We start from the raw sequence: 25,186 nt of genomic DNA on the forward strand, positions 1-25,186 counted from the left end.
AATGTGACTGTAAGGTAAATATCTACAGGAGTAGGATTCTTTATCAGGCCTGTCAGAGAGTTTATGACAAGACATATGGTTTTGTTACATTTCTGTGGGACTTTCTGTCACTATATTATATCATTATTTTGATAAAATAATAATAAGATTAATAAAGACCTGAATTATTAGTCACAGTCCTATATAGTAAACGTACAAATAATTTCGGATTTTCTGAGAATAAGCAGAAAACATAAAACTACCAAGAGACAAAAAACAAACAAACAAAAATCTGTCTGATACTTTTTATAAAATTTGTGGAAACCCAAACATGACTCACAATCCATGTCAAATACATTTTATTTTCAACCATACCAACGTGATTGACTTGTTTTCAACAATACATCAGCCTGCTACTCACGTATCACAATTATCACTAAGCCACAATCCACAAGTTTAAAAGGTGTGTTCGACTGTGGCCCTACCTTGCAGATGGCTTATGATCATCAAATGATAGTGACAAACTACTCCACAATTTAGCTAATAATAAAAGTAATTTTGAACCTTTTAAAATGACAGATTTGTGTCTTCTTGCTCTTCATCTTTTTGTGAAACAAATAAACATCATCTCACAGTTGGTATCTTAAGGCTTTTATACCATTTTCATGTTAGTGTTATTACAGATTGTGGCTTTGGTAGTTATACAATAATATTCTAACATTCTGATGTAGCACTGAGTGCTGATTGTCTCTTATCTCAAGTAAGGTACACCATCTCACCTCTGTTAGTCATTAAACATTCATAAATGTACCAAAATACTATATAATGATATAAATACTGATATTGATATTGTTTTGAACAGAACAAGTAAACCAATGCACATAGAAACACTCAAACACATCAATCAAAACTTAACAACTGATATATTTCAAATGAAGTGCTGCTGATCACTCATCATGAAACATTTCATGGATGGCAAAGTGCAAGGACGGCAAAATCAGTAATGCACCAACAAAGCAGCATATAATAAACATATTTATGTTGTGTGACAAAGCAGCTCCAACATGGCCATGTGGCAATAAAGGGGAAAATGCTTTTCTGTTGACAGAGTTCTGCATTAAAGCCCCAGTGTTTGCACTTGTGTACTGACTGATGTGCTAGCTTAAGAAAAGCTCTATACAATATTTGATCAAGACAAAAGGCAACTACATATAACATTTCTTAAGAAAATACTTCTAGTTTTCTTCCGTTTATTGATAAAGGCCTCTTATTCAAACTTTAATTTGACTAGAAATTGTTGTCAACACCTCCATCATTACAGCTGTCTCAATATGAAGACATTGGCACAACATAGAAGGCAACAACATTGGCTTGAAAAACATGATTGCACTGAGCTATCATCAATTATGTGCTGAATGGCAGGAAATAGCAAAACGGTTAATCAACGCATGCAAATTCCACAAATAATGTAGACAGTGGAGGAAGAGAGTTAGCCGGAGCAGACTTGTTCACTATCAAATATACAGCAGCTTATCCTTCTCTCCCCTTGATTGCAAATGGTGCGATCATTATGATATTTCCTTTGCCATCTCAACATTCTCCTTGGTGATCATGCTGGGCTCTCCTTTTTGTGTCAAGTTGTCTCCTTCCATAGCGGTGTCGCTAGCAGCCTTGGCTGGCTGCTCGTCTAGTTGTTCCAGTTCTTCCAGTATGGTCTGAACACGACGGACTCCGTCCCGTCTTGCTTGCCGTACATCTGCACGACCCTCTGGGTCGACTGAGTCCAGTGCTAAGAGCTCTTTGGTCAGGAGTTCCTCCAGTAACAAGTATTTCTTATCATACTTCTTGCCATCAAAACATTTCACCTCCTGCTCCAGTTTAGCCACCCGTTCGACAATCTGCTGTACTTTAGTCAAGCCTGGATGGATTGGGCACTGAGGAGCTTGTTCAGCCTCTACCTTAGCAGGTGGGACCTCTGGAGAAATAGCAGTCATGTCCTGGCTTTCTGATTTTGGAGGTATTTGAACTGTGATATCAGATGTATGTTGTTGTGGTTGCTCTGGTTTCTGGGGCGGCTGGAACTGTTGCTGCGGTTGCATAAACTGTTCCGGCTGCTGAGGCTGTGGAGATGCCTGAGGTGGTGCCTGCTGGAACTGCTGTGGCTGCTGGAACTGCTGAGGTGGCTGTGGTGGAGGCTGTTGGAAATGTTGAGGCTGTTGAGGCTTTGGGACATCAGCTTCTGTGTGCAATGGCTGGGGGAGCTGTGTGTTCTCAGGTTTCTGCTGCATGCATTGTTGTTCCTGCTCCATTTTCTGCGGCAGGTCTCTTGTGAGGACATGTTGCTGAGCCTTAGAAAATGAAAACAAATAATCAGGATCTGTCATTATCTAAGTCAACACATGCTGACATAAAAATCAAACACTTGGGGACATCAAGAAAATGCTAGGAGACAACACACACAATAAAATTACCTGTGGTCTTTCTCCCAGCACCTGTGTTATAATAGGTGACTGGCTTTTAATATGAGGTGGGAGGTGAACAGAAGCAGCATCGCGATGCTGTGGCAACAGTATTGGAGAAGCCCTTTCTCTGGTAGGCTGCATTGCTGCAGAGTAGCCAGGCCATTCGTCTGTCTGAAGGCGGTGGAAGGGCTGCTGGTGCTCTGGGTAGGGGACACGCTGAGAGTATACGGAGGGATTTAACTGAGGCTGTGCTTGGGTTTGGCCTCCTCCACCCTCATGTATGACGGGGATGGGGATGTAACCTGCTTGAAGACCAGTGCTGCTGGGCCGTGAGGGTTGGTGATGTGGTGCAGTAAAGACCTTGACAATAGAAGACGAAAGAAGAAAAAACATTAACTGGGCATTTGTTTCCAATCTGGAGACTCGCCATACAGATTATACAATATTTAGTGGCATACACAGACACCTTTCTTTTTTTAACTACTCATGTCTTACCTCTGCTGTTGGTGAAACAGGTGAGCTGACCTTTACTGGCTCAGTGGGGCAGCTGTCTGAAGGTCCATGTAAAGGTGATCTTGGCCTGCAGTGGAGCCCTGGCGTCGGGGAAGGTGTCCGCCCGTCTGTCCGAATAGTCTGTGCAGTGGATGGCTGGATGTACGAATAACATGGATGCTGCTGCTGTCTGAGATCTGCACCCTCGTGAAATACTGGGATAGGGACATAACCTGGACGTAGGATGGGGTGCTTCATTTCCCTCCAATAGGTCTTCTGTGTTTCCTGAGGGCTTGGTTCTGGTGGTATGTTAGGTCCATTTGCTGACACTTCTCTGACCTGAAACACAGTCAGTAATACAGAGATATATTTAAAAGGCAATATCACAACTAATTATACATTTGACTATTGAATATTTATTTACATTGGAAAATCCACAAAAGATAGTTATCATTGAGGAAAATAAATTATATTACTGCTAAAATACAAGATTCAGCATTTATTCCTGAATATGTGCAGCTGACCGTGACTGCGTAAAAACATACAGTACCACAGATGTTACAATATATACAGTTACATAATAAATACGAAAAAGGACTGAGAGCAGACAGTAAAGATCTTTCTAAGGTTAAAAGGTGACATTCTCACTGGGAGATGCCAAAAGTATTACCTCTCTGAGGATTTGACAAATGAAAAATAACATCTGATTAACAACGACTTTAGCACATTTGGTGCAGCCAGACCAGCTGCTTTGTTTGTGTTTGATATTTGTCCCAATCAGACTGATGTCTACTGGCTTAATTTCCAGACTTACATACAATAGTTCGGCACCTCCTTTAAACTAACATGTTATTAGCTAATTGTCACTATGTTGAACAAAGAGAGAGAATGAGAGCTCTTTTAAGTTGTGCAGTTTGACAGCTCCTATGAGGGAGAAAGAGCTAACATTTGAATTATTTTTGCATCCACATTTTCATGCATTATAATGAATAGGTGAATTTCTTGATAAGTCACTCAACTTTGACCACACCTATTCTGGTTTAGTGTTATGAAAGAGAACATTAATAATCAGGGAATAATAATTATCAATATTAAGTAATTACAGAACAAGTTAGTTCTTATTAGGGCTTAATGTTTCCTGAAAATAAAAGTGTGTAAATATATCATAAGTACAACAGCTGCACCATCAACATACCTATGGATTTGACACAATGAGGAATCAAGTTCTACATTTCCAATTAAGGAGTTTGATTAAACATTAACATTAAACAAACTCCACCAAGCAACAGGTCTACTGATAGCGCAGCACTCAGTTAATGATATACTGTATATAAGAAGTGGTCTCCAGCACTTAAACAAATCCAGGAGCTTACAGAGTAGAAACTGCGTTTATATGTAAGCCAGTGGCAAATTTCTTCTCACACAAAAGTTATGAAATAGCTATGAACGACCTTTTGCCCTCTGCCATTTCTGTACGGGACAGTGCGCACTGCCAGCGCTACTGCACCAATTTTATCCCCTGACAGCTGTGTCTTTCTCGCAGATTCTTCGGGACACTAACTTTGGACAACAGTGTCTCTCTCCCTGAGACGAAAGATGACCAGCTGGCAGCCCGTGGAGCTCACTTCAGCCCACGGGTTTTCTCTGCAGACCTCGGTGTTTTCACAACATGTATTAAATGACGAGCAGCGCTTCTACCGCTCAGCACGCTCCGCAGGCCGAAGTGAACCGGACCTGCCTCGATCCATGTAAGGGAAAAAGTTTAATATGAGCCGGACGTCGCGGTGTTTCCTGCCATGAAAGACACGTTAGCTATTAAAATAGTGGACGCTCATCATAGGTAGCCTTGCTGCAGGGTGACTCATCGAGTATTAATGGTGTTAGATCATGACACGGGAACATAACGGAGTTGATCACCCGTTATAATGGGCTTATGAGCTGTCTGTGAGGGGGAGGCGGCGGTGCCAAACAAGGCCTATAGTCAACAAGATTAATATAACAGTGATGTAGCACGGCGCTTCTGCTGCTTTAACAGCGCACCGACCCCAAAACCGACAGGAAAAACCGACGCAGCTCGACACAAAACCCGCCGCTGAAGAGTTGCACCTCCGTCCGCCGCAGACGGCGACGAACCAACTTTACGCCGCCGCTCTTTTACCTTTTTCGTGTCGTGTCTCGGGTCATTCCAGGTGGTCGTGCGGTTGTTGTGATCCACAAAGAAGGGCCATCCAGTGTGAGGGTCAATTTTGACTTCCCATCCGAGGGGCAGAGGCTCGTTGTCATTGTTTGCCATTGTCATGATCGGTGAGTGCGTCTTCATGCCGCTCACGTTGCTGGCGGTCGAGTACTGAGACATTTTATACGGGCGACGGACGCTTTAAAGATTCCTTCAAGTGACGTGGAAAAGTGGGCTGGAAGTTTCTCGAAATAGCAGGGTTAATGTTGGGGGCGGACAGCGCTGGATACGGTGGCACGGCTCCTCAAACTTGTTATGCTGCAGACCCCCCCTGCCCAGCATAAACACAAACTAAACCTCTGCTCTGCTTTTCACCCCCCACCCCCCCAGGGAGTCCCATAAAGAGGACGTCTGCTGCAGCTGTGGACTCAGTGATAGTCTCTCCTCTCTCCTCTCGGACTGGGAAATGTTAACCCGCAGTTTGCACCCTGTGCTGCACACTGAAACCCAACTTGAACAACAATTGTCAGTCTATTAAACAAGGGAATCCCAAGATTTTTCATCATAAAAGATTCCCCAAATAGATGTACTCAGACTCCCACGTGATAAATCTTGTCCAAGGAAACTCAGTCTGGCTTTGCTATAATTTGGTCCACATTTATGTAACTGGTGGTGTGATACAGTGTGGGCACAGTGACACCTCTAATGACAGATCTTCCTTAATCACAGGACTACGCCAGTTCAATCTCATACTACAAAGGGGAATACTAGTAATATCACATGAATCCTCACTTAGCAGGAACCTGACTGAGACTACCATGGATTTTCAGTTTGGACACTGCATTTCAATATAACTGATTTCTGTATTTATCATTATTATTATTGTTATTAACCTGTAAATAGTCAGAAGATCAACCACAATAAAAAGTTTTTAGCAATCCATCTGTTACGTTTCAGTGTTTGTTTACTGATATACACTTATCTAATTTTAGGGAGGAAACTAGGGAGAAAGGTTCCAGTAAGTCCTTCGTTGTCTGTTGTTTAGTTGTGTGTGCTACAGTAATTAAAACCTCAAGTCACTGGACTCATTAATCAGGTGACAACACTGACATCATCACATGTCTCTTTATTCAGTGATGACTTTATTTCCAGAATATTTCATGACATCTTTTAGGGATATGCATGCCAATTAAGGGACATCTCTGTCTTTTGCAAGAACAGCAACCACTAACACTAAATATATATCTATTAACCACACAACCAAGATCAAAGAATCTCAGTATTATTCAATTCAAATTTAAAACACTAATACTTTTCAAAAAATCTATATATTTTCATGGAAATGTTCCAGATGATTTATTATTAACACAGGAAAATCACGCATGTTGGTCCTTTAATAAAAGGACTTCAAAATAAAAGCACCTGATAAAAACTATGAGAATTCCTGTCTTTGGAGCCCCCCGGTGTAAATATCTAAAAACACACTGTGGCAGACATATTTACGCTTCCTCACATACTCCAGCAGGTGTCACAGCAATCTTTTGTTTTCTTTTAGTACATAACCTAATCATTTTTATGATTCTTCTGCATTTTGTATCATATCAAATGTCATACCTATATATGCTTTATTTCTTACTCTTCTTCTTTATTGAAGATCTGAATTTTTTAAGTTGGTATTTGACAGTGGACAGAGGTAACATTCGCCATATATTTTATAACCATATTTATAAAGAATTAACATGATATAATGATATGATACAATTTATCTATCTATTTGTTTGTATATATGAACCATGTGTTTGTTTATGAACAGTTTTTTAAATGTGACCTGTTGTCTCATTGCTGTTGATCAGCGTTATGTACACTTTAATACAGTTACTTTCACACTGCTGTAAACCAGAATTTGGTAGTCAAATCATGAATGTGTTACAGTATGCGCTCACTCCGAGCTCAGCTTCCAGAAAGGTCCCGGGGTTGTAGCCACTGTGACCTCGTCGTCACCGGTGATCAAAACAAGCCTACTCTTGCATTCACTTCAAAATAAAGGTCTCCCGTGCACGATCCTTTAATAGTTTGCCAAATGTGATTTAAAAAAAAACTGTTTCTGACTGTGTTTGCTATCCTCTTTGGTAGTTGTTAACCCGGAGAAAAACAGCGATTATTAAAAGTTTCGAATTTGCACAACTAAAAGTGTAAACATGTTGTTGTCGCCTCACCCCATCACGCCGGTGTTATGTTCTCTTCGCGCGCACGCACACGCGCTCTCTGGACCCAGCGTGACGTCTGCCCTGGCGCCCGGTTAGCTAAGGCTAGCTTCTGAGCCCTAAGCTAGTTAGCTAGGTGAAGTAACGCTAGTCGGCAGGGTACCCCGGAGTCGGTTAATGTTAGCGGACTAACTAGTAACTAACGTTTTCTGCCCTGGTGACTGTCGGTACCGACCATGGACGACGAAAGCCACCCCAGAACCCTGTAAGTAATTTTATGTGTCTTAAAAGTGATGTTCGCTGTCATTAGCTTCGCTAACGTTTGAAACCGGTGGCTAACTTAACTTAGCTACCTACTGCCTCCACAAATCTGGTCAATAGTACTTGATAACATATCGCGTAAAACATTTAACATTTTACCAACGTCGGGTTTGTTAACATAATGTTAGATAAATATCAATATCTGTATTGCATATACTTGTGTAATTCTTATGTTAAGTGTCAACCGCAGCAACTGTCTAAAGTTAGCTGTTACGTGGGGCCAGCTTGTAGCGTCAATTCAGTTTAGCTAATGTAAATACCGTCACATTAATAACTTAGCATCTAAGCAACTCAGTACCCGATATATGTCGTTTGAGCACTAGCTCGTGTCGCTATTTGTACGACTTTATCTTTTCTTGGAGAAAATGTAACAGTTTTCACAAAAAATAACCTCTTTTCTCGTCCAGGTATGTTGGGAACCTCTCCAGGGATGTAACAGAAATTTTGATTCTGCAACTCTTCACTCAAATCGGGTCTTGCAAAAGTTGTAAAATGATCACAGAGGTAAGCAGCCAAGATGTTATGTTTGTAATGTCCTTGTGTGTCTGTACTTATACCTACCCAGAGACTGACCATGTGCACTTTTCACTTAAACATACAAACTAAATTATCTTTAATAATAATTTTGATTGTGGACTCTCACAGAGTATAAATCACAGTTGAGAAACATCAATACAATGGAAATAGACACTTGTTTATACAGCCCTTTTAACTGTGGGTCTCCGTATCCTTTGTAGCATACAAGCAATGACCCATATTGCTTTGTGGAGTTCTTTGAACACAGAGATGCTGCCGCAGCCCTCGCAGCCATGAATGGGAGGAAGATATTGGGAAAGGTAGGACAACTTGACCACTCTAAAATTCTTGTTTCTTCTATAGTAAATGTCTTGTCTGTCTAGTTCCCTGTCATGGCTTTTAATATTTTCTAAACTGTCTGTTTTCAGGAGGTTAAAGTAAATTGGGCTACCACTCCAAGTAGCCAGAAGAAAGACACATCCAGTAAGTGCCTGTTAGTTTTCTAATCTGTTGAAATCAGAGTTTAACAGAGACTAGTAAATGTTTTGTCTTGATGTTTGTCTTTTGTGTCATTCTAGATCACTTCCATGTTTTTGTGGGAGATTTGAGCCCTGAGATTACCACTGAGGATGTCAAGGCTGCATTTGCACCTTTTGGGAAAATCTCGTAAGTTTTCACTTTAAAAAAACAAATTTTCTCCCTAGTATGGTTTTAGTGCTGCAATGCAAGCATAATGATACATTTGTCAATAATAATAATCTTCTGTGAATTTATTCCTGAAACAACCATCTGTGACCATGTTTACATGCATGCCACATGGGTACTGACTTTAACTTTAAATTAAAAATGTGAAAATTCCACACATGTTGTGTAAGGTTGATTTTGGTGACTTCAAACACTGGTTCGTCCGAAGGCTTGTATTCCTCCTTCATAGTTTACAAGCTACATTTAATCCCTGGGGATTTCTTGTTTTATAATAAAAAAAATATTGGCTAAATAATACAGGGATTAAGAGGCTGACCAAAAACTGCCACCTCTCTAGTTCAAGTAGCGAGCTAGTCTAGCCAGGGGACTTTCTTGCATCTCAGATGTTAACAGAGACACTTGGTGTTCAGGAGAAGAGCTTCACAAATGTATTATGTGCATCCAAGCATGTAAACATAGTTGATGATGGCGAAAAACACTTTAAGCGTCATGTGGAAACAGAAAGAATGGAACCAATATATGTATTTCTTTCAGTCTTACCAAATGGCAACAAAATAATTGAATTTTAAAAAAGTACTTTATTGTAGTTATTTGCTTTTGGTTTGTGCATTGTGTATCTGTTTTTATGACATAAGCATCAGGTTTTAGCTTATGTTTTTGTGCGTGTGTGTGTTTTTCTTTTTTTCTTTTTTTTTGTTTTTTTTTTTGGAGGTGTGGTAAGTTTACTGTACAGTATCTCAGCAAAATGTAGGCTGTGTGTATGAACCTGAACAGCTTTTAGTTGTGCGTCTCAGTGAAGTAATAGCACTTTGGTTATTTTACAGAAATGCTCATAGGATTGGAAAGGAGCTTGAAGGCTAACAGCAAGGAACTGTGCACTCTGGAGACTCAGATGTAGTTTTTTTCTCTATTTATTCCATTCTTTCCATATGTCTTTATTTGTAGATGCTATTGTATTAACATAATCTAGTTTAAATTAGCAAATCCAAATACTCAGTGTGTTCCTCTATGTAAAAAATGTCTAATCTTGTTTTGCAATAGTGTTGTTTGTAGTGTACTGGTCCTCATCCAAAATTTCTGAAAATGTCAATTTCTCAAAATTTGCAGCTCCCCATACTCCATATTGGTGGTAAAGAATTGACCAGGAAAAATAAAGAAATCTGTTAACAGGCCATGTATGCCTTTTAATTCCTTTTTCTCTTTTGATTTTATTTCTATATATTTCTATTTGTAGCAAGAGCACCAACAGCAGATTTTAAGAATTGCATGGTAATCCATATAATCTGTTCCTTTGTGAATTTAAAATCAGTAGTCTACTGTTGAGAAGGTTGAACAAAAAGTGGTGCTCTAGTGTCAAAGATCCCATAATACATCTAAAATTATTTAAAACACTTCTGTAAGCTGCATGTATTTATAATATTTTTTGTTTTTCTTTAATATATATTTTATTTTTTTGTTTTTTTTTCTTTCTGGTTTTTAAGTGTTGCTTTGACGTTATATTACAAGTCAGTGCTCAGTACAAGGTCATGTAGCTAATATACCTTAATGTAGGACAGAGTATTCAGAAAGTGGTTTCAGATTTCAGTGTGTTTTGCGTGGTTCCTTTTAGTTTGAACGTTTAAACTGAAAAATCCATTGAAATTGTTCTAACGTTTCCCTCTAGGGATGCTCGTGTTGTGAAGGACATGACGACAGGCAAATCAAAGGGGTATGGATTTGTGTCCTTCTACAACAAACTGGTAAGGCTCCAGTGCAAGAACACAGACTGAAGGTTATTTCTATTTTCTGTTTATTATTCTACTTTAAAGCATTTATAGTTGTTAAAATAGAATTAATCATAGTTATAACCATAGTCATAACAACTTGATTCATCTAACATTACATAGCTTCTTGTTTACCACCACAATTTTGAATACTACTTACAGTAAAAACATTCATTTTATAAACTGATTATGGTCACTAATAAGCTTGACAGATTTATCAAATTTCCGAATTATAACTTTCTTTTTATTTGGATTTGTAGGATGCAGAGAATGCCATCGTTAACATGGGAGGACAGTGGCTTGGAGGACGCCAAATCAGGACCAACTGGGCAACACGAAAACCACCAGCTCCAAAGAGTGCTCAGGATAGTAAGTTTCTGGGAGCTTACCCTGCACACCCACTGAATACTTACACAGATTTTTTCACATGGGGTGACAGCCCATTACTGTGACTGACATTGCTCTCATTAGATTCTTTGCACAGATTAGTTTAATTATTCTTTTTGTGATCTTCACTGGGTATGAATCTAAAGTAAAAAAAATGTAACACATTTAGAGGAACACATTTATTATTGGTATTTGCTAATCTAAGCAACATCATGTGAAGACATTGCATTTGTTGGCATAGTTCTGGACAAATTATAGGTCTAATCAAACAATGCCTTGAATAAAATTCAGTGCTCAAATTGGGATGGATGGCAGGACGACACAATGAGATACTTACGTATAAGTACTGTGGCAGTATTTTGTCAGTATTTGTAGGAGATATTTATATAAATAAACAATTTGAGTGATAATTGTCATAAATACGTGGGTACATGCATGGGTACAATACATGGGTATTAGCGAAAACAACCACTGTTAATTTGTCTGTTAGAACAGCCAAATACATTTAGAACACTCACTTTACAGACCACACCTTAACACACCAGATTTGATGATTTAAGTTTGATTTCTGTATAGAGGTTGGAACATTGATTTTCAAATGTTTGTTTCAATTTCAGATGGCTCAAAGCATCTGAGGTTTGATGATGTAGTGACTCAGTCCAGTCCACAGAACTGTACTGTCTACTGTGGAGGCATCCAATCAGGACTATCAGGCAAGTGTCATCTTTCAAAAGGTGTCATTGTTGTCTAATTAGCCATCATACGCTTTTTCAACAAATAGCCTTTGCCACATTAACAATTTCTGTTTGCTTCTTGTAGAACATCTAATGCATCAGACGTTCTCACCTTTTGGTCAAATAATGGAGATCCGAGTTTTCCCAGAGAAAGGATACTCTTTCATCCGGTAATGCCTCTGCTCATTGCAGCATTTGGCCCCTAGATGTCAACCAAACACTTTGCATGACTTAGTGACAAGCCAGTTAATACATGACTTGTTTTCAGTGCTCTTTTTTGATATGTATGTCTGTTTTATCTCAGTGCTATTATGAGGAATTACCTAGCTAACTTGTGAATTGCCTCAATTCTGCTTGATAAATTTGTTTGGTAAACATCTGCTCTTACTTTTAAGGTTTTCCTCCCATGACAGTGCTGCCCATGCCATTGTTTCAGTAAATGGTACTGCTATTGAAGGGCACATAGTGAAGTGCTTCTGGGGAAAAGAATCTCCCGATATGGCAAAAAACCCACAGCAGGTAGGGTGTCCAATTTTAAGTTATGGGTATTTTTATTATTTTACTTAAGATGACAGAAATAAGAGAGAGATGGGAAGATATGCATGACTCGCACGATTTCCAGTCAGACCAGAACAGGGGATATTGCAGTCAATGACTGCCCATGACAATAGTAGTCAATGTTTTAACTTGTAATCTAAGACAGCACTCTTGGATTAATGTTACAATTGCTATTAAAAAGGTCTGCACTGATATAGCTCTTTTCTTACTAACTGGCACTCAAAACGCTTTTACACTGCTTCTCATTCACCCATTCTCTCTCTCTCTCTCACACTCTCTCACACACACACACACACACACACACACACACACACACACACACACACACACACACACTGATGCAGCTGACCTGAATCTCCAGGGGCAGGGGCAACTTGGGGTTCAGTACCTTCCCAAGGACACTTCCACATGTGCTAAAACTAATGAATGTAAATTGAAACGTATTACAAATCACAAGATATATTTGCAGACTGAAATGAACAAAATACTAAAATATACCATTCGAGGGTACATAAAACATTTTCTCTTTTAAAATGTAAGATCTCTGTAAGACCTTTTGTTGCAGTATTTGTAATATTATTTGTTCCTGATTGAACATAGAGGTATCGTCTAGTGGGACTTTTTTCTCTCTGCTGGTGCCACTTAGGTTGAATACAGTCAGTGGGGACAGTGGAACCAGGTCTATGGGAATCCACAGCAGCAGTATGGGCAGTATGTGGCCAATGGCTGGCAAGTTCCCTCCTACAGCATGTATGGCCAGACGTGGAACCAGCAAGGATTTGGCGTAGAGTGAGTTTCACGTTGCACTATATATATTCAGTTAACACATAATAAACCTTTCCTTGAGCAACACTGTTTAATGGCAGTAGGCTCGCATCTGTCACTAAAGGTCTCTGAATTTTGATGGATGCTAACTTTACTATCTCAAGAACACCACAACTAAGATAAAGCTGAAAATCTTTTTCTTCCAGCTTTTTGGACAACACAGCCACTGTTTCTTTGTGCGCAGTCAACACAGTCGCATTATTCAGGTATTTTTGGTATCTTTACAGGCAGTCCCAGTCACCAGCGTGGGTGGGAAGCTTTGGATCTCCATCAGCCCAGGCTGCAGCCACACCTGGTCCAGTCATGTCCAACCTAGGCAACTACAGCATGGCTGGCTATCAAACACAGTGAGGTGGCCCTTATCTAAATGTTATACCAAGGGGATTTTGGCAGCCCTTTTAGACAACACAGCACTCATTCATCTAGACAGCTGCTGTGATTAAGGAAAAAAAAAAGAAGGGCAGGGCGATATTCACAAAGCCTTTGTAGCCAATAGTTACTCCGAAACAACCAGTTTAACAGTTCTCTTTTAAACGACAGTGTTCATTTCACTTTAACTTTTTAAGAGTTAATTTTACAATAATTCATACTTCTGTTATGGAAAAGTGCTGTAGGGCTTCTGAAGTAAAGCCAAACCAACTGTCTGTGTCTGTTAAGTAGATGTTGGAGGACATACCAACCTACTGAATGTTTGGCCCTATAAAGACCTTGGCCAGAATGTGACAAGAGGATTTGCAGCATTAGCATGGTTGTGGAAATGTATCTATCAGATTCATTTCCTCTCATTAACACATCCAGTAAGTTGACCAGAGAGCCAAACATCAAAAGGTCAGTGTGTCCCCCGACATTCAGTATACAAGCAAAAATCAAAATGTATAATAACGGCGAGTTATTTTGTAAAGCTAAAAGCACACTTACTACAAGCCATCAGTTTACTCCAGCAGCTCACTGAAAGATGACAAGGATTAAAACCCTTGGAAACTTTGTAACATTAATTTTGAATGATCAAACTATAGCAATATCTTCTCTGTTTGCCAATGTTTTATAATCCTTCTGAGGAAATTGCTTGTTTCAGGCTTATCAAAATGTTGCTTTACTTGTCATACTTTGGGGCTTCATACAGTGATTGAATTAATTCTTGTAACATAGGTCAGTTTTTAAATGCCATACATTAATGACCGTGTTGTACAGATCTACTGAATATGATAGGTCACCATCAACATGTGCTGTAAAATGCACTGAGCCACAGAAATAAACCAACTTGCTGGTCTGGGCTTAGTTTCACCTCACAGCTAAAAATGCAGTCCCAATTTGATATAGTGATGAAAAATGCTTTGTGAATAGAAGCCCAGGAAGAGTAATGAACCTTTCCAGTATATGTTAAAAACAATTTGGATAAACAACTGTGGAGATTTCAGCATGAGGGTGAATACCTCTTGTGTACAAAGAAAATTTCATCTAGACAGCTTTGGAAACAAACATATTAGATTTTTGATGTTTTGATTTAACTGACATGCATGATGTTTGCAGACTTTTTGATGGATTATAGTTTACACTTTGATGCAGCCCAGATTGGACTAATTCTTAATCCTGTGTTTCAAAGAAAAAAACTATAAAGAAAATATTGTTAGGAAAGTCACTTAACCCCCAAACTTTGTAAAAATAACTGACTCTGTACTGATTCTGGGGCTGGTTTCCTGGAGGAATATTGAATCTTAAATATTTTTTTCTTCCTCTTGTTGACTTCAGTTTATTTATACTGATTAAATTCTAATAGCTTTGGGAGTTTTTGTGAAGAGATTTAATTTAGCACAAAACCTAGCCCCTAAATGTATCCATCATGTTTCATGCCATTCAAAATGTTGGTTTGTTTTTTTATTCACTCTCTTTTGTAAAGACCAACTAGTGTTTTAGGCTTACTGTTGATTGGGATGGTCTTATTTTATGTTTTGTAAAATAAAACCATCTATAAATGCTAAGAACACTCATAGCACACTGAAGGCTAAGAAGGCCATCTGGTCTGCTCTTCTGTTGTTCTTAGTATTTACAGAAGATTTTCATATATCCCAGATAATCTATTTTTAAAAATCACTTGCAGATAGCAACAAGGATTTCTCAAAGATATCCTGCCATTTTGGATTTTATTTGCATATATACCATTCTGTACAGTGTATCAGCACTCCTTGTAAGTTAATTCTCCTTTTCCTGGATAATGTTTTTGTTTGTTTATAACCTGCTGGGGGCTATTAAAGTAACAGAACAGAGTCAAAACCGAAAGTGTAAATATAAACCTTGATCAGGAACCTTTGTGAAACATAAGAGATAATGTATATACTGCAGGTAGAGTGTTGTGAACTGAAATACCATAATTAAATTTCAGCAATATAATTTATGAACAGGCCTTAATTGATTTGTTGGTAATCTCAAACCTTATGTTATTTACAGAGGCTATATTGCAGTATCTAAATTCTTTTCCAGTAATAATTTTTCCAGTTTTAAGTTTGTGTGCCAATTTCAGGATGTAAGAGGAAGCAGATGTTTCAGTTTCAACTGCACGCTCATGAAATGTAATATATTTGTTGCTTAAAATGTTGAATGTAATGGCAATTGGCTGTTATGACAGTAACACAAATTGAACAACAGAGGTGATGTTTAATAATAAAGAATTAAATGAATTTTTCATTTAATGGAAAAACTTGTCACTTCATATAAGAGGACATTTGAACTTGGTCATTCAGTACATTTATTAGATGCTAAAATGTATACAGACATTTAGACAGCAATGCAAAAATTCACTGTAACATGATGTCTTTTCAGTAATTCCATCAGACACAGTAATATGCATAATTAATTACAATGAGTTTCTGACATTTGTAGCAACTAAATATTAAATACACTAGAAAACAATGTGTTCTGATACATTTGCTCAAAAATCTTTTACCCTTTATGTTTGCAGTTAAACTGGAAAGTATGAAACCTGAGTGATGACAACATCCAGTTGACTGGGATAAAACATCCTAGTTGTTATGTTTTTAATGGAAAATTGTCTTAATAAAGCGATGTAAATGACGATGAATTATTTTGTAGACATCTCTCACTAAAAGACAGATGAGGTCGGGACATTTTGAGCAACTAACAAAACTGGAACATTCATAAACATTAAATGACATAAACAAACCGAAGAGTAATAAGTGACATTAACGCTGACTAAAATAGCATAATTTTGCAAAACTATTTTGTAAACCTACTGTTGAAATTAATTTATATTACACTAATGCACATTATATACTATGCATATAGATGTATATAGCTACATGTCTCATCTACGATGTATAATAGTTTTCCATAGGTACATAATTATTTTTTTCCAGTTTATTAAATAAGCACTAGTACAGTCTCCTCATAAGCAAAGAAACTGATAATGTATTTCTATAGTACAAACTTATTTTGGTAGTATTATAGGCTATTAAAAGTGGTTAAGCATTCTGTCCGTTTCTTGTTGAACTGTACACCTTGAAGAACCTTTACTTAGAACATGGGAAGTTGAGAAGCATTCATTTTTGTTTGAGTGACCTGTTGCCTTCCTGTTTCTCAGAGGTTTATCACATACGACAGTCAAATGTAGAATCCATGTGAAGTGCTGGTCTGGTGGATGACCTCTCAGCCTTCGTCACTCTGTCCACACAAACCAGGACACTCCCATCTGAGGCAGTTTCATCACACTGGATATGGATAATTAAGTATTAAATATTTTGAGTAGAGTATATTTTACAGGAATAAGAAAAAGTTTTCTATTTACCCCATATTGTTCTACAGCTTTATCAACAATATAACAGATAGAAAGCTTTAGTATACTTTATACTTTTAATGTCCTCCAATGAGCTGATAATCCCTAAAATCTGCAAGGTAGAGCTTCCTAGCTGTTTAGTCCTCCATCAAAATATGAAGCATTGGACGCATACAGTGATTTTTAAATAAACTTTTGACCTATTTCCATACTCACATCAATATTGGGTTTCCCTACCGTTTCATTCCATTTAGCTTTCTTTTGTGATCCCAGTTTCTCCATGATCAGCTCAATCTTGGATGCGATGCCTGCCACAGAGCTTTCAAGATGGACAACCTGCCTGGTCAGGCTTTTGTAGTGAGAGAAAGGTAAATCAGTTTTGGTTCAAATCCATTTTTCCATTGTGTTTTATAAGTTAAATGTAAAAACGTCTTCCACCTTTGGAACTGTTCCCAATCCACAGTGGTTTGACAAGAGTGGTTGTTCTGCTCAGTAGAAATTACAGGAGGCTTCTCCAGTAATTCTTTTCCATAATTCATTCCTAGATCATTGATTTCAGCACTGAGAGCATTCTGACAAAACAACAGAGAAAAGCCATCATGAAAATGTGGCTTTGTTTGCATTTATTTGTACAAAGATTGATTTCTGTTTCTTTTTAAACACACATAATACAGTGGCGTTTGAGGGTTTGTGAACTTTTGTCTGTTTCTGATTACACTTTGCCTAAAACGTAAACTAATTTTCACCCAAGTCCTAGAACTGAAAAAATTCATTTATTATGAAAAACTCAAATCTAATCTTTATTTAATCTGGGAGGCCATGCCTTATTTAAAGAAGAGAGACCTGGATGTTCACTACCAAAGTCTGAGCTTGCCAACACAGGAGTTGTTGACGCTCACCCAACTAAAAGGGTTACAAAATAATTACTAAAGAGTTTGTACTTCACCAGTGTGTACTAACGGACACCATTAGTACCCTTAGTAAGGTGTGTATTAGTTTGGAATGTTATAAGGGCACCAGGGTCCACAATCAGAAGAACGGAGAATAGAAAGGTGAAACTTTGGGAGGAAGTTGTACAAACAAATTCTCCAGAAGAAATTTAATGTTTAGGAGTTAAAGTCCTGACCTTAATCCTCTAGAAATGTTGTGGAAGGACTTAAGCAGGCAGTTTATGCAAGGAAGCCACTGAACATCCCTGAGGTGAAGCTAATCAGTCAGGAAGAATGGTCTAAAGTCTCTCCATGCCTATGTGCACCACCAAAAAGGTTTTGGTGAAGTTATTGCTGAGGGGATCACACCACTAACTGAATTGAAAAATTAATGTTTTTTTTTTTTTTTTTAACATAACCTAGTTTTAGGGCTTCAAAACGAGATTTTGGGCAAGAAAGTTGGGTCACGTGAAGCCATATTAAAGCAGGGATAGAGAAAAATCTGAAGGGTTTCAAGCGCCACAGTATGTAAAAATATTATTCCACGTTTATTCCTTTATTTATCACTGTATCAAACTCTACAAACCCTCTTCTCCTCTAGCTCTCGTATCATCCTCTCCTGTTCATCTTTGTCTAGAATTTGGTTCTTGTCACAGTCAAACTGGGAGAAGGCTGCAGAAATTTCCTCATCAGCATGGCCCATCCTATGAGATTGTCAGAATAGTGAGGGTTACCTTTAATACTAGAGTCAGCATTTGCTCTTCATTTTAATTTAATACTTACCCTTTCAGAGTTTCTCTGAAGTCCCTGAATTCAATTTCTCCAGATCCAGACTGAAGAGCCTTCTGCACATCTGATATTTTCTCCTTTTTAAGTTTCAGTTTCATAAATGTCTTCATATAGCTCTAAATCACAAAAACATTATGTTTGTAACTTTTCTAAAACTGTATCCCCATGTTTTTTTTAAATGAATGGTGATTTCATTTACCTGTTTAATGATGTCAGTAATCTGCAGATCGTCCTTTTGGGATGCGAGCTCCTCCTTAACTTCAGAGTATGTGTCATTTATGATGGCAAGAAACATGTTCTGAAGAGCAGATATAAAAAGGGATGACATAAAATTTCTGAAGTTTATTCTATTAAAATGAAGCATTTTAAATAGAAAAATTACTTACCAGCAGAACAAAGAAAACAAAGAACACATAGGTAACAAAGTAGATTGGCCCAAGAACTCTGTTAGCACTATCAATGGCATCATAATTAAAGTCTCCAAGGATAATCCTGAATTGTGTGGAACTGCAGGGAGAAAAAAGTAGAAGAACTCATTGGTTGAGGATCAGTCATCCCATTTAAATCCTTCCTGCTGAGTGCTGTTTCCAACACCTCTTACATGCACGTTGTGAATGTGCTGAAGGATTGAACCACGGTTCCAAAGAGCAAATATCCAAGTTGAGCATAGGCAAAGAAGACAATGAAGAACATGATGGCAAATCCCAAAATGTCTTTAGCACATCGACCCAGTGTGGAGGACAGCTGAGTCATGGTCTTATTAAAACTGATGTACTTGAAAATCTTGAAAAGGAGAAGAAAACACATATTATTTGGGATGGCTATAGATCTACAGTGATTTTCTAAGTAACATATTGGAATGATATATGTCAGTATTTTACCTTGATCCATGCAAAGAACAAGTTCACTGCATTCATGTTGTTGTACTGTGTTTGCCAGAAAGCCAGAAATTCAAAATCAGCATAGATGCCAGGGTCGTGCAGCAGATTGCCAAGCAAGTTGTCCACTTTGACGGTTCGGAATATATTGAAAATGATGGCAACAATGGCAAGCTGGGAAGGAGAATTATTTTAGAGACCTGGCTAATTTAGGTAAAAGGACATTTGTTTAAATAGAAATAGCATTTTCTTATAGATTTAGGTGGAAAAGGATGATTCGCTGTGGCGACCCCTGATGGGAAAAGCCGAAAGAAGAAGAAGAAGAAGAAATAGCATTTTCTTACCATTATGATGACAATATCCAGTATATTCCAGATGCTTTTGAAGTAGGTGAACTTGTGTATTCGAAGCTCGAGAATCTCCTCCACAATATAGTAAAGGATGAATAAACAAAAAAACATCTCACATCCAAGGACAAAGAAATCCCAACGGGTGACATAGCGTATCAGTTTGACTGTTCTGATTTGGTAGGAAGAGATCGCTCCACCAGTCGCTGGGAATTCAGCTACCAACCTGAAAGCAGTTAATAAAACTTTGGTCAACCAATGGAAGGTTACCAGCCAATCAGTACTGACTGCTAATGCTGCTATAATCAAATGTTCTTTTTACGTGATAACACAGAACATGTTGATGTTTGCATTGTAAGCGGAGAAGTCGATGAAGACGGCTCTTGTTCCTCGGTCTAGCCAAAGGTTGTCCATAAGTTCTGCCAGTATGGCAGCACTCTCGTCTTTGGTTCGACTCAGGTCTTGATAGTATCCTGCTCCACTGTAGGTGGCCAGCAAGCCCCAGTAAGTGGAACCATTCATTGCCTTCTCTGTGTGGTAGGTCCAGCTGCAGAGATACAAAATAGTACAAAATAGCTTAAGAAAACATACAGTTGTGCTTCATTTATTGTCTGCAACAGTGTCTCTGTTACAGAAACAGGAAATGGCTTACGCAGTGCCATTGATGAGACCGAAACTGAGGTCGTCCTCCTTCTTCTCATTGTAAACATCGTAACATCCCATGATTTCATCTTGGAAATCCTTGGGGATACTGCAGGAGTTGTTCTTGATCTTGATCTGCCTGATTCTGGGGACTCCCAGCAGCATGTTCTCATAGTAGATGAAGGACTGGTCACCATTATTCATGGACTGATTATTGTACCATGTATTCCAGTAGAGCCCATCCAGTAATGGTCCCTGGGCAAACTGTTCATGTAAAGAGAGGGTGGATGTAGTTTGAAAAGCACACAAAAACATTTTTATATGTTTACTTTGTAGTGAGTGGTGACGTAGTAAATATAAAGGAAAACTCACAGTCCAGAAGTCTGCCATGGTGCCAATAGACTGAAAACTAACCCCACTTGCGCTGGCTGTATTCACAAACAGGTTCGTCATGGCGTTAGTGTAATAGTAGGTGCTTGAGCTGGTCATACCGTATGTTACTGAAAGATAGTGTAATCATATTATTAATCATTCATTCCTATCTGAATTTGTTCAGGCAAAGCTCTAAATGTTGCTCAGTTTTGCAGCTCAGAAGCAGACATGAAATGCCCCATTGAAGATTTCTTTGTTTGTCTGTCTTTATGTCACTGAGGCCAAATAGATCCATAATTTGTTTGAAGAGAAAGCATGCCAGTCTGACGCAAATAGCCTGTCAAACAATGTAAATCTAACCCAGACAAAGCAACAATAGGGTAGGTCTAATGCTCTTATCACCAAAAAGCAAGAGAGCAGTGCCCATGTCCCTTTCACTCCTGGTTCTCAGCTGGACAATGGCTTTCAAGCAGAGGGATGGGAAGGGCCTTTGTAACATGCATTTAAACAGTGGAGGGCTTTTCATGATAAATCAACAGTCCAGAGTGTCCTGTACAGTAACATCCTGTCAAATGTTGAGTGCTGTCAAAGTGACATGTAGAGCTAAAAACAAAAAGTTGACATGTGGTGCATGGATTCAAGGACACCAAGCTAAATAATTAACTTTACTGAAAATACACAGTTATATATTTAACCAAAACGCAGAGAAACATTTGAATTACAGATGATGAATGTGTGAAAAATATAAATTTGGTGTTTGGAAATAATTTTCATCCTTGTCAACAACTTTCATTATAGAAAAAAAAAAAAATCCAAGAAAGTATTTAGAAAGGGTAAGATTAACTAAGGATCAGAAAACCTTTCCAGACTGTAATTGTGAATAATTATTTTCAAATACTGCTTAAGCTGGGGCACATAGAAATAATACAAAAACTTTGAATGGAATAGTTAGATACTTACAGAGACACATGTCAACCAGAAACACCAGATAGACCACTAACTCCCTTATCGTGGTTTTCACAAACAGTTCTCTGTTGTCTGAGGTGTTTTCGGTCAATGTTGTGCCCCAAAACCCTAGAGGAAACATCAGTGTCAGACTTATGTGTGCAATTGTCTGTAAAGACCTGACGCCAAGATGGTTCACAGAGGTTTTAAGTTAAGAAGAGGATGTTTTAGGTTAGGATAGGTTAGGTGGGATCCATACTCTTGAAACTAGTGGTTTGTTTAATGTTGGTTTTAATATTGATAAACCCAGCTGAATTTGTTCCTACCTTTGATAAAAGAGCAGCAGCCTCGTTTCTTCACCTGGCTTTTCTCAGTCGCTTGTGGTCCCTCTGATGGATAGTGGAATGGGCCAGGGGTGTCCAGTTTGTACATACTCTCTGTGGAGCCCTTGTAAAGGGGCTGGGGGTTGTAGATGGTGCTTACAGCTCGAGGAGGTGGCGGAGGTGAGCCACAGTAGCCCTGGTTCACCCAGGACCCATTGCCCATGCTGTCCAACTCGCACTCTACCTGCCCGGTCAGGTGGCTGTCGGCCCGGTTGTTCAGGCTCTTCATAGTGTGCTTCTCCGTGGACCACTGGTTTTTTGGTCGGAAAGAAAAGTAAAGCAGAGCAGCGCAGGAGGCTTTTGAACACCCGCTGGAGGGATGGCTATAAAGAGAGGATGACACAAGCTTTGTTGAGGGAGGAGCTGCTGGTCTTGGAGCTTTTGTATTCTTGAGATTGAGACCCAGTTAAAACACACTGACGTAACAATAGCAGTATGTCTTGTTGTTTATGGTTTGTGTCTATATTATATTTACTTTTCCAATAGACAGCTGAAAGGATAAAAACAAGCTTTGCTAAGTTTCTGCAGTGAGTATTCCTACGACACAGCATACCCATTTATTAATTTGCTGCAAAAAGAACATCAATAATTCAGCTGTGAATAGACATTTAATTTGCTTTACACTCTCAATTACTTCCATGCTGAGAACATTGTTGTCCCTATTGATTAACAACTCATCCAATAACACACTCCCATTGAGGAAATCATTAAATTGCATGCCAATTATATTCTGACACTAACGGTTCACCACTTGTGACTGAATTAATGAAGAGCATAATTGCCGTGTCACTGATGGTCTCACACATTTTAATCTGCCATCTATTCATTTTAGATCTCCAACTGTCAGTAAGTGTTTAATAATAGGTGTGCAAATTTTCAACATGGCATATGAATCATGATGACCAGCTGTGTTAGTGTTTCTTCCATCACGCCACCTGCAGCACCCATCACGTGTTTCATTTTACATAAGCAGGTATACCAATGAATGAAATCTAAACCTTTATTCATGTTTATTTTAACTATTATGTAGTATATAAGATGATATAAAAACATTCCCAACAGTTCCACCCCAATCAGCTGCCAGCTTGTAATGAAAAATGTAAGAGCAGTTGGACACCTCATAGCATGTTGCGCTGCTGTACATGTATTGTACTTAATGCAGAGTTTGGGTCCAGCTATGGGCGTTCATGCTTCACCGGCTCTGAACAGAGCGATTACGCACAGCCATTAACACACAATAGAGTTTAATTTCTACTCCCTCGCTGAAGCCGTGGCAGGATCTGGCTCACAGGCTTCCTTAATCTGCTGTGGCTTGTGCCACCATTCAAACTGTAACGATCACTTTTCAGTGGCTGCCATTTAAATCTGTGGCTATGTTGCTCCAACAATAAACAGTCACAGATCATATGGCATCCTGGTTTACAGGATCTCTACTTACATTTAGATGCTGTAGCAGAAGAGATTTTAACACTTTAAAACAAAAAAAAGGTGTTGTCTACGTGTGAGAAATTTTAAATTTGAGAGTAGAACTTATCCCCTCAAAAAAAGCCACTGGCTCTCCCTTTGACGCAACTGTGTCTTATCTCAGAAAACAGGAGCTCTGTACAAAAGGGTGATTTATTCCCCAGGGTGCAGAGTGAGGTAGTGCATGGACATGACCTGCCATCGCTCCTACAGTGTGACCGAGAACTGACCACAGAGAATGTGCTGTAAATGACTTGTTCTCTGAGATAACCCATGTTTTACTGCCACCCAAGGAGACGAGTGCGATAATGAGAATTTAAATACCAGGCCATTTTAATAAGATGATGGATGTTTGAAATGAGAAAATTACAAGGTAAAATATTATTTTGAATTGTATTGTATCTACTAAACTTACTAAAGTAAGATTGAATTAAGTAATTTGTAAATCAGTTTCCTGGATGAAAAGAAAATCAGTATAAAAATGTTTTAATATAAACAAATTACACACTGTACTTTATGTCATTGTAATGCAATTAGAAATTGTAGATAAGATGAAATATAAATAAACATATAGGGTTCCATGTTTGACCAAAAACAAAGAGACAATTGTTAATATAAAATAATATTTATTATTTGATCAAAAACTATAATTCAACAAAGTAGAGGTCTGCGTGTGAAAAATAACAAATCTTCAGCACTACAAACATGTTTTTACAAAAGTAGATATTGATTTTAATTATGTAACTGAAACCACAATGGTTTTCTCAGGATTCACTGAAAATTGCACAACATTTTGGGGCCATATTACAACACATGATCAAAATACACCACTGCCTGTATCTTCAGTACAATCTAATGATCATTATAATGATGCTACTATGATTTGAACAAAAAACTGCTCAACATTGCTGCAAAAATAACTTCAAAAGCTTCAAAATGAAATAGAAGTCTTTTTGATTGTCATACAAAGACGATATAAATAGAAAAAGAAAATAATGCAATACATATGTATTTACTATCTCCTAGATTGGAGGAAAATATTCACATTGTCACTCACATCCAACAACATGACTGATGAGCTACTAACGTCAGCAGGTTATGTGTGGACCTGATGTCCGTCAAACTGATAGGAGAACGCTGAGTGGATGTATTCCTGTCCACTGGCGGAGTCGTACCTCATGAGGCAAGGGTAGTTTTCAGGCTGCATACAGTCAAACTGCAGTTCCAGCCACTGCCTGTGAGAAGTGTTATGCCTCTTGGCGTCTGTCAGGATCCGGTTGAGGGCCATGATGTAGCTCAGAGCCATCTGCAGAGTTTCATACTTGGACAGTTTTTTGTCCTGACCCCACTGTGGAACCACTTTTCGTAACCGATCAAAGGCTGTGTTCAAACCCTGCATCCTCTTCCTCTCTCTGGCATTGGCAGCCATTCGTCGCCTTGTGGCAGTCTCGTACTTCTCTGGGCTCTTCGAGTCCAGTTCTGAGGACTCTGATCCTGAGTCGGTGAAGCTGGGTCGACGGGACTTCAT

At 38.6% G+C, this 25,186-nt stretch overlaps 4 protein-coding genes across 6 annotated transcripts; 1 reads left to right on the forward strand and 3 right to left on the reverse strand.

Annotated features, from left to right (window-relative positions):
* Positions 1–279: 279 nt before the first annotated feature.
* Positions 280–6,034, reverse strand: bag3 (BCL2 associated athanogene 3). The gene is made up of 4 exons (XM_026356644.1): positions 5,092–6,034; positions 2,937–3,272; positions 2,451–2,801; positions 280–2,327 (listed from the first exon to the last, which is right to left on the reverse strand). Exons 1-4 carry the CDS (start codon positions 5,287–5,289, stop codon positions 1,548–1,550), a joined length of 1,665 nt encoding a protein of 554 aa, XP_026212429.1. The 5' UTR covers positions 5,290–6,034; the 3' UTR covers positions 280–1,547.
* Positions 6,035–7,393: 1,359 nt separating this feature from the next.
* Positions 7,394–16,191, forward strand: tial1 (TIA1 cytotoxic granule-associated RNA binding protein-like 1). Of its 3 annotated transcripts, XM_026355591.1 has the most exons (12): positions 7,396–7,578; positions 8,042–8,138; positions 8,372–8,470; positions 8,579–8,633; positions 8,729–8,816; positions 10,519–10,594; positions 10,879–10,987; positions 11,623–11,718; positions 11,825–11,909; positions 12,135–12,258; positions 12,944–13,086; positions 13,350–16,191. In XM_026355591.1, the coding sequence occupies exons 1-12, from the start codon at positions 7,550–7,552 to the stop codon at positions 13,471–13,473; spliced, it is 1,125 nt and encodes a 374-aa protein (XP_026211376.1). In that variant the 5' UTR covers positions 7,396–7,549; the 3' UTR covers positions 13,474–16,191. The 3 variants fall into 3 exon arrangements, with proteins under 3 accessions (XP_026211378.1, XP_026211376.1, XP_026211377.1); XM_026355592.1 differs by lacking the exons at positions 7,396–7,578; positions 8,042–8,138; positions 8,372–8,470; positions 8,579–8,633; positions 8,729–8,816 and adding exons at positions 9,735–9,749; positions 9,963–10,030; XM_026355593.1 differs by lacking the exons at positions 11,623–11,718; positions 11,825–11,909; positions 12,135–12,258; positions 12,944–13,086; positions 13,350–16,191 and having other exon boundaries at positions 7,394–7,578; positions 10,519–10,626.
* Positions 16,192–16,705: 514 nt separating this feature from the next.
* On the reverse strand, positions 16,706–22,423 carry pkd2l1 (polycystic kidney disease 2-like 1). Its single transcript, XM_026355999.1, has 15 exons — positions 22,138–22,423; positions 21,827–21,940; positions 20,867–20,994; positions 20,505–20,758; positions 20,175–20,399; positions 19,850–20,078; positions 19,509–19,679; positions 19,229–19,410; positions 19,014–19,134; positions 18,827–18,925; positions 18,622–18,743; positions 18,425–18,542; positions 17,348–17,481; positions 17,147–17,258; positions 16,706–16,844 (listed from the first exon to the last, which is right to left on the reverse strand). The coding sequence occupies exons 1-15, from the start codon at positions 22,421–22,423 to the stop codon at positions 16,725–16,727; spliced, it is 2,415 nt and encodes an 804-aa protein (XP_026211784.1). The 3' UTR covers positions 16,706–16,724.
* Positions 22,424–24,754: 2,331 nt separating this feature from the next.
* On the reverse strand, positions 24,755–25,186 carry atoh7 (atonal bHLH transcription factor 7). Its single transcript, XM_026354266.1, has one exon. The coding sequence runs from the start codon at positions 25,184–25,186 to the stop codon at positions 24,755–24,757; it is 432 nt and encodes a 143-aa protein (XP_026210051.1).

This window comes from Anabas testudineus, chromosome 15, assembly GCF_900324465.2.
Source record: "Anabas testudineus chromosome 15, fAnaTes1.2, whole genome shotgun sequence".
Classification (NCBI taxonomy): domain Eukaryota; kingdom Metazoa; phylum Chordata; class Actinopteri; order Anabantiformes; family Anabantidae; genus Anabas; species Anabas testudineus.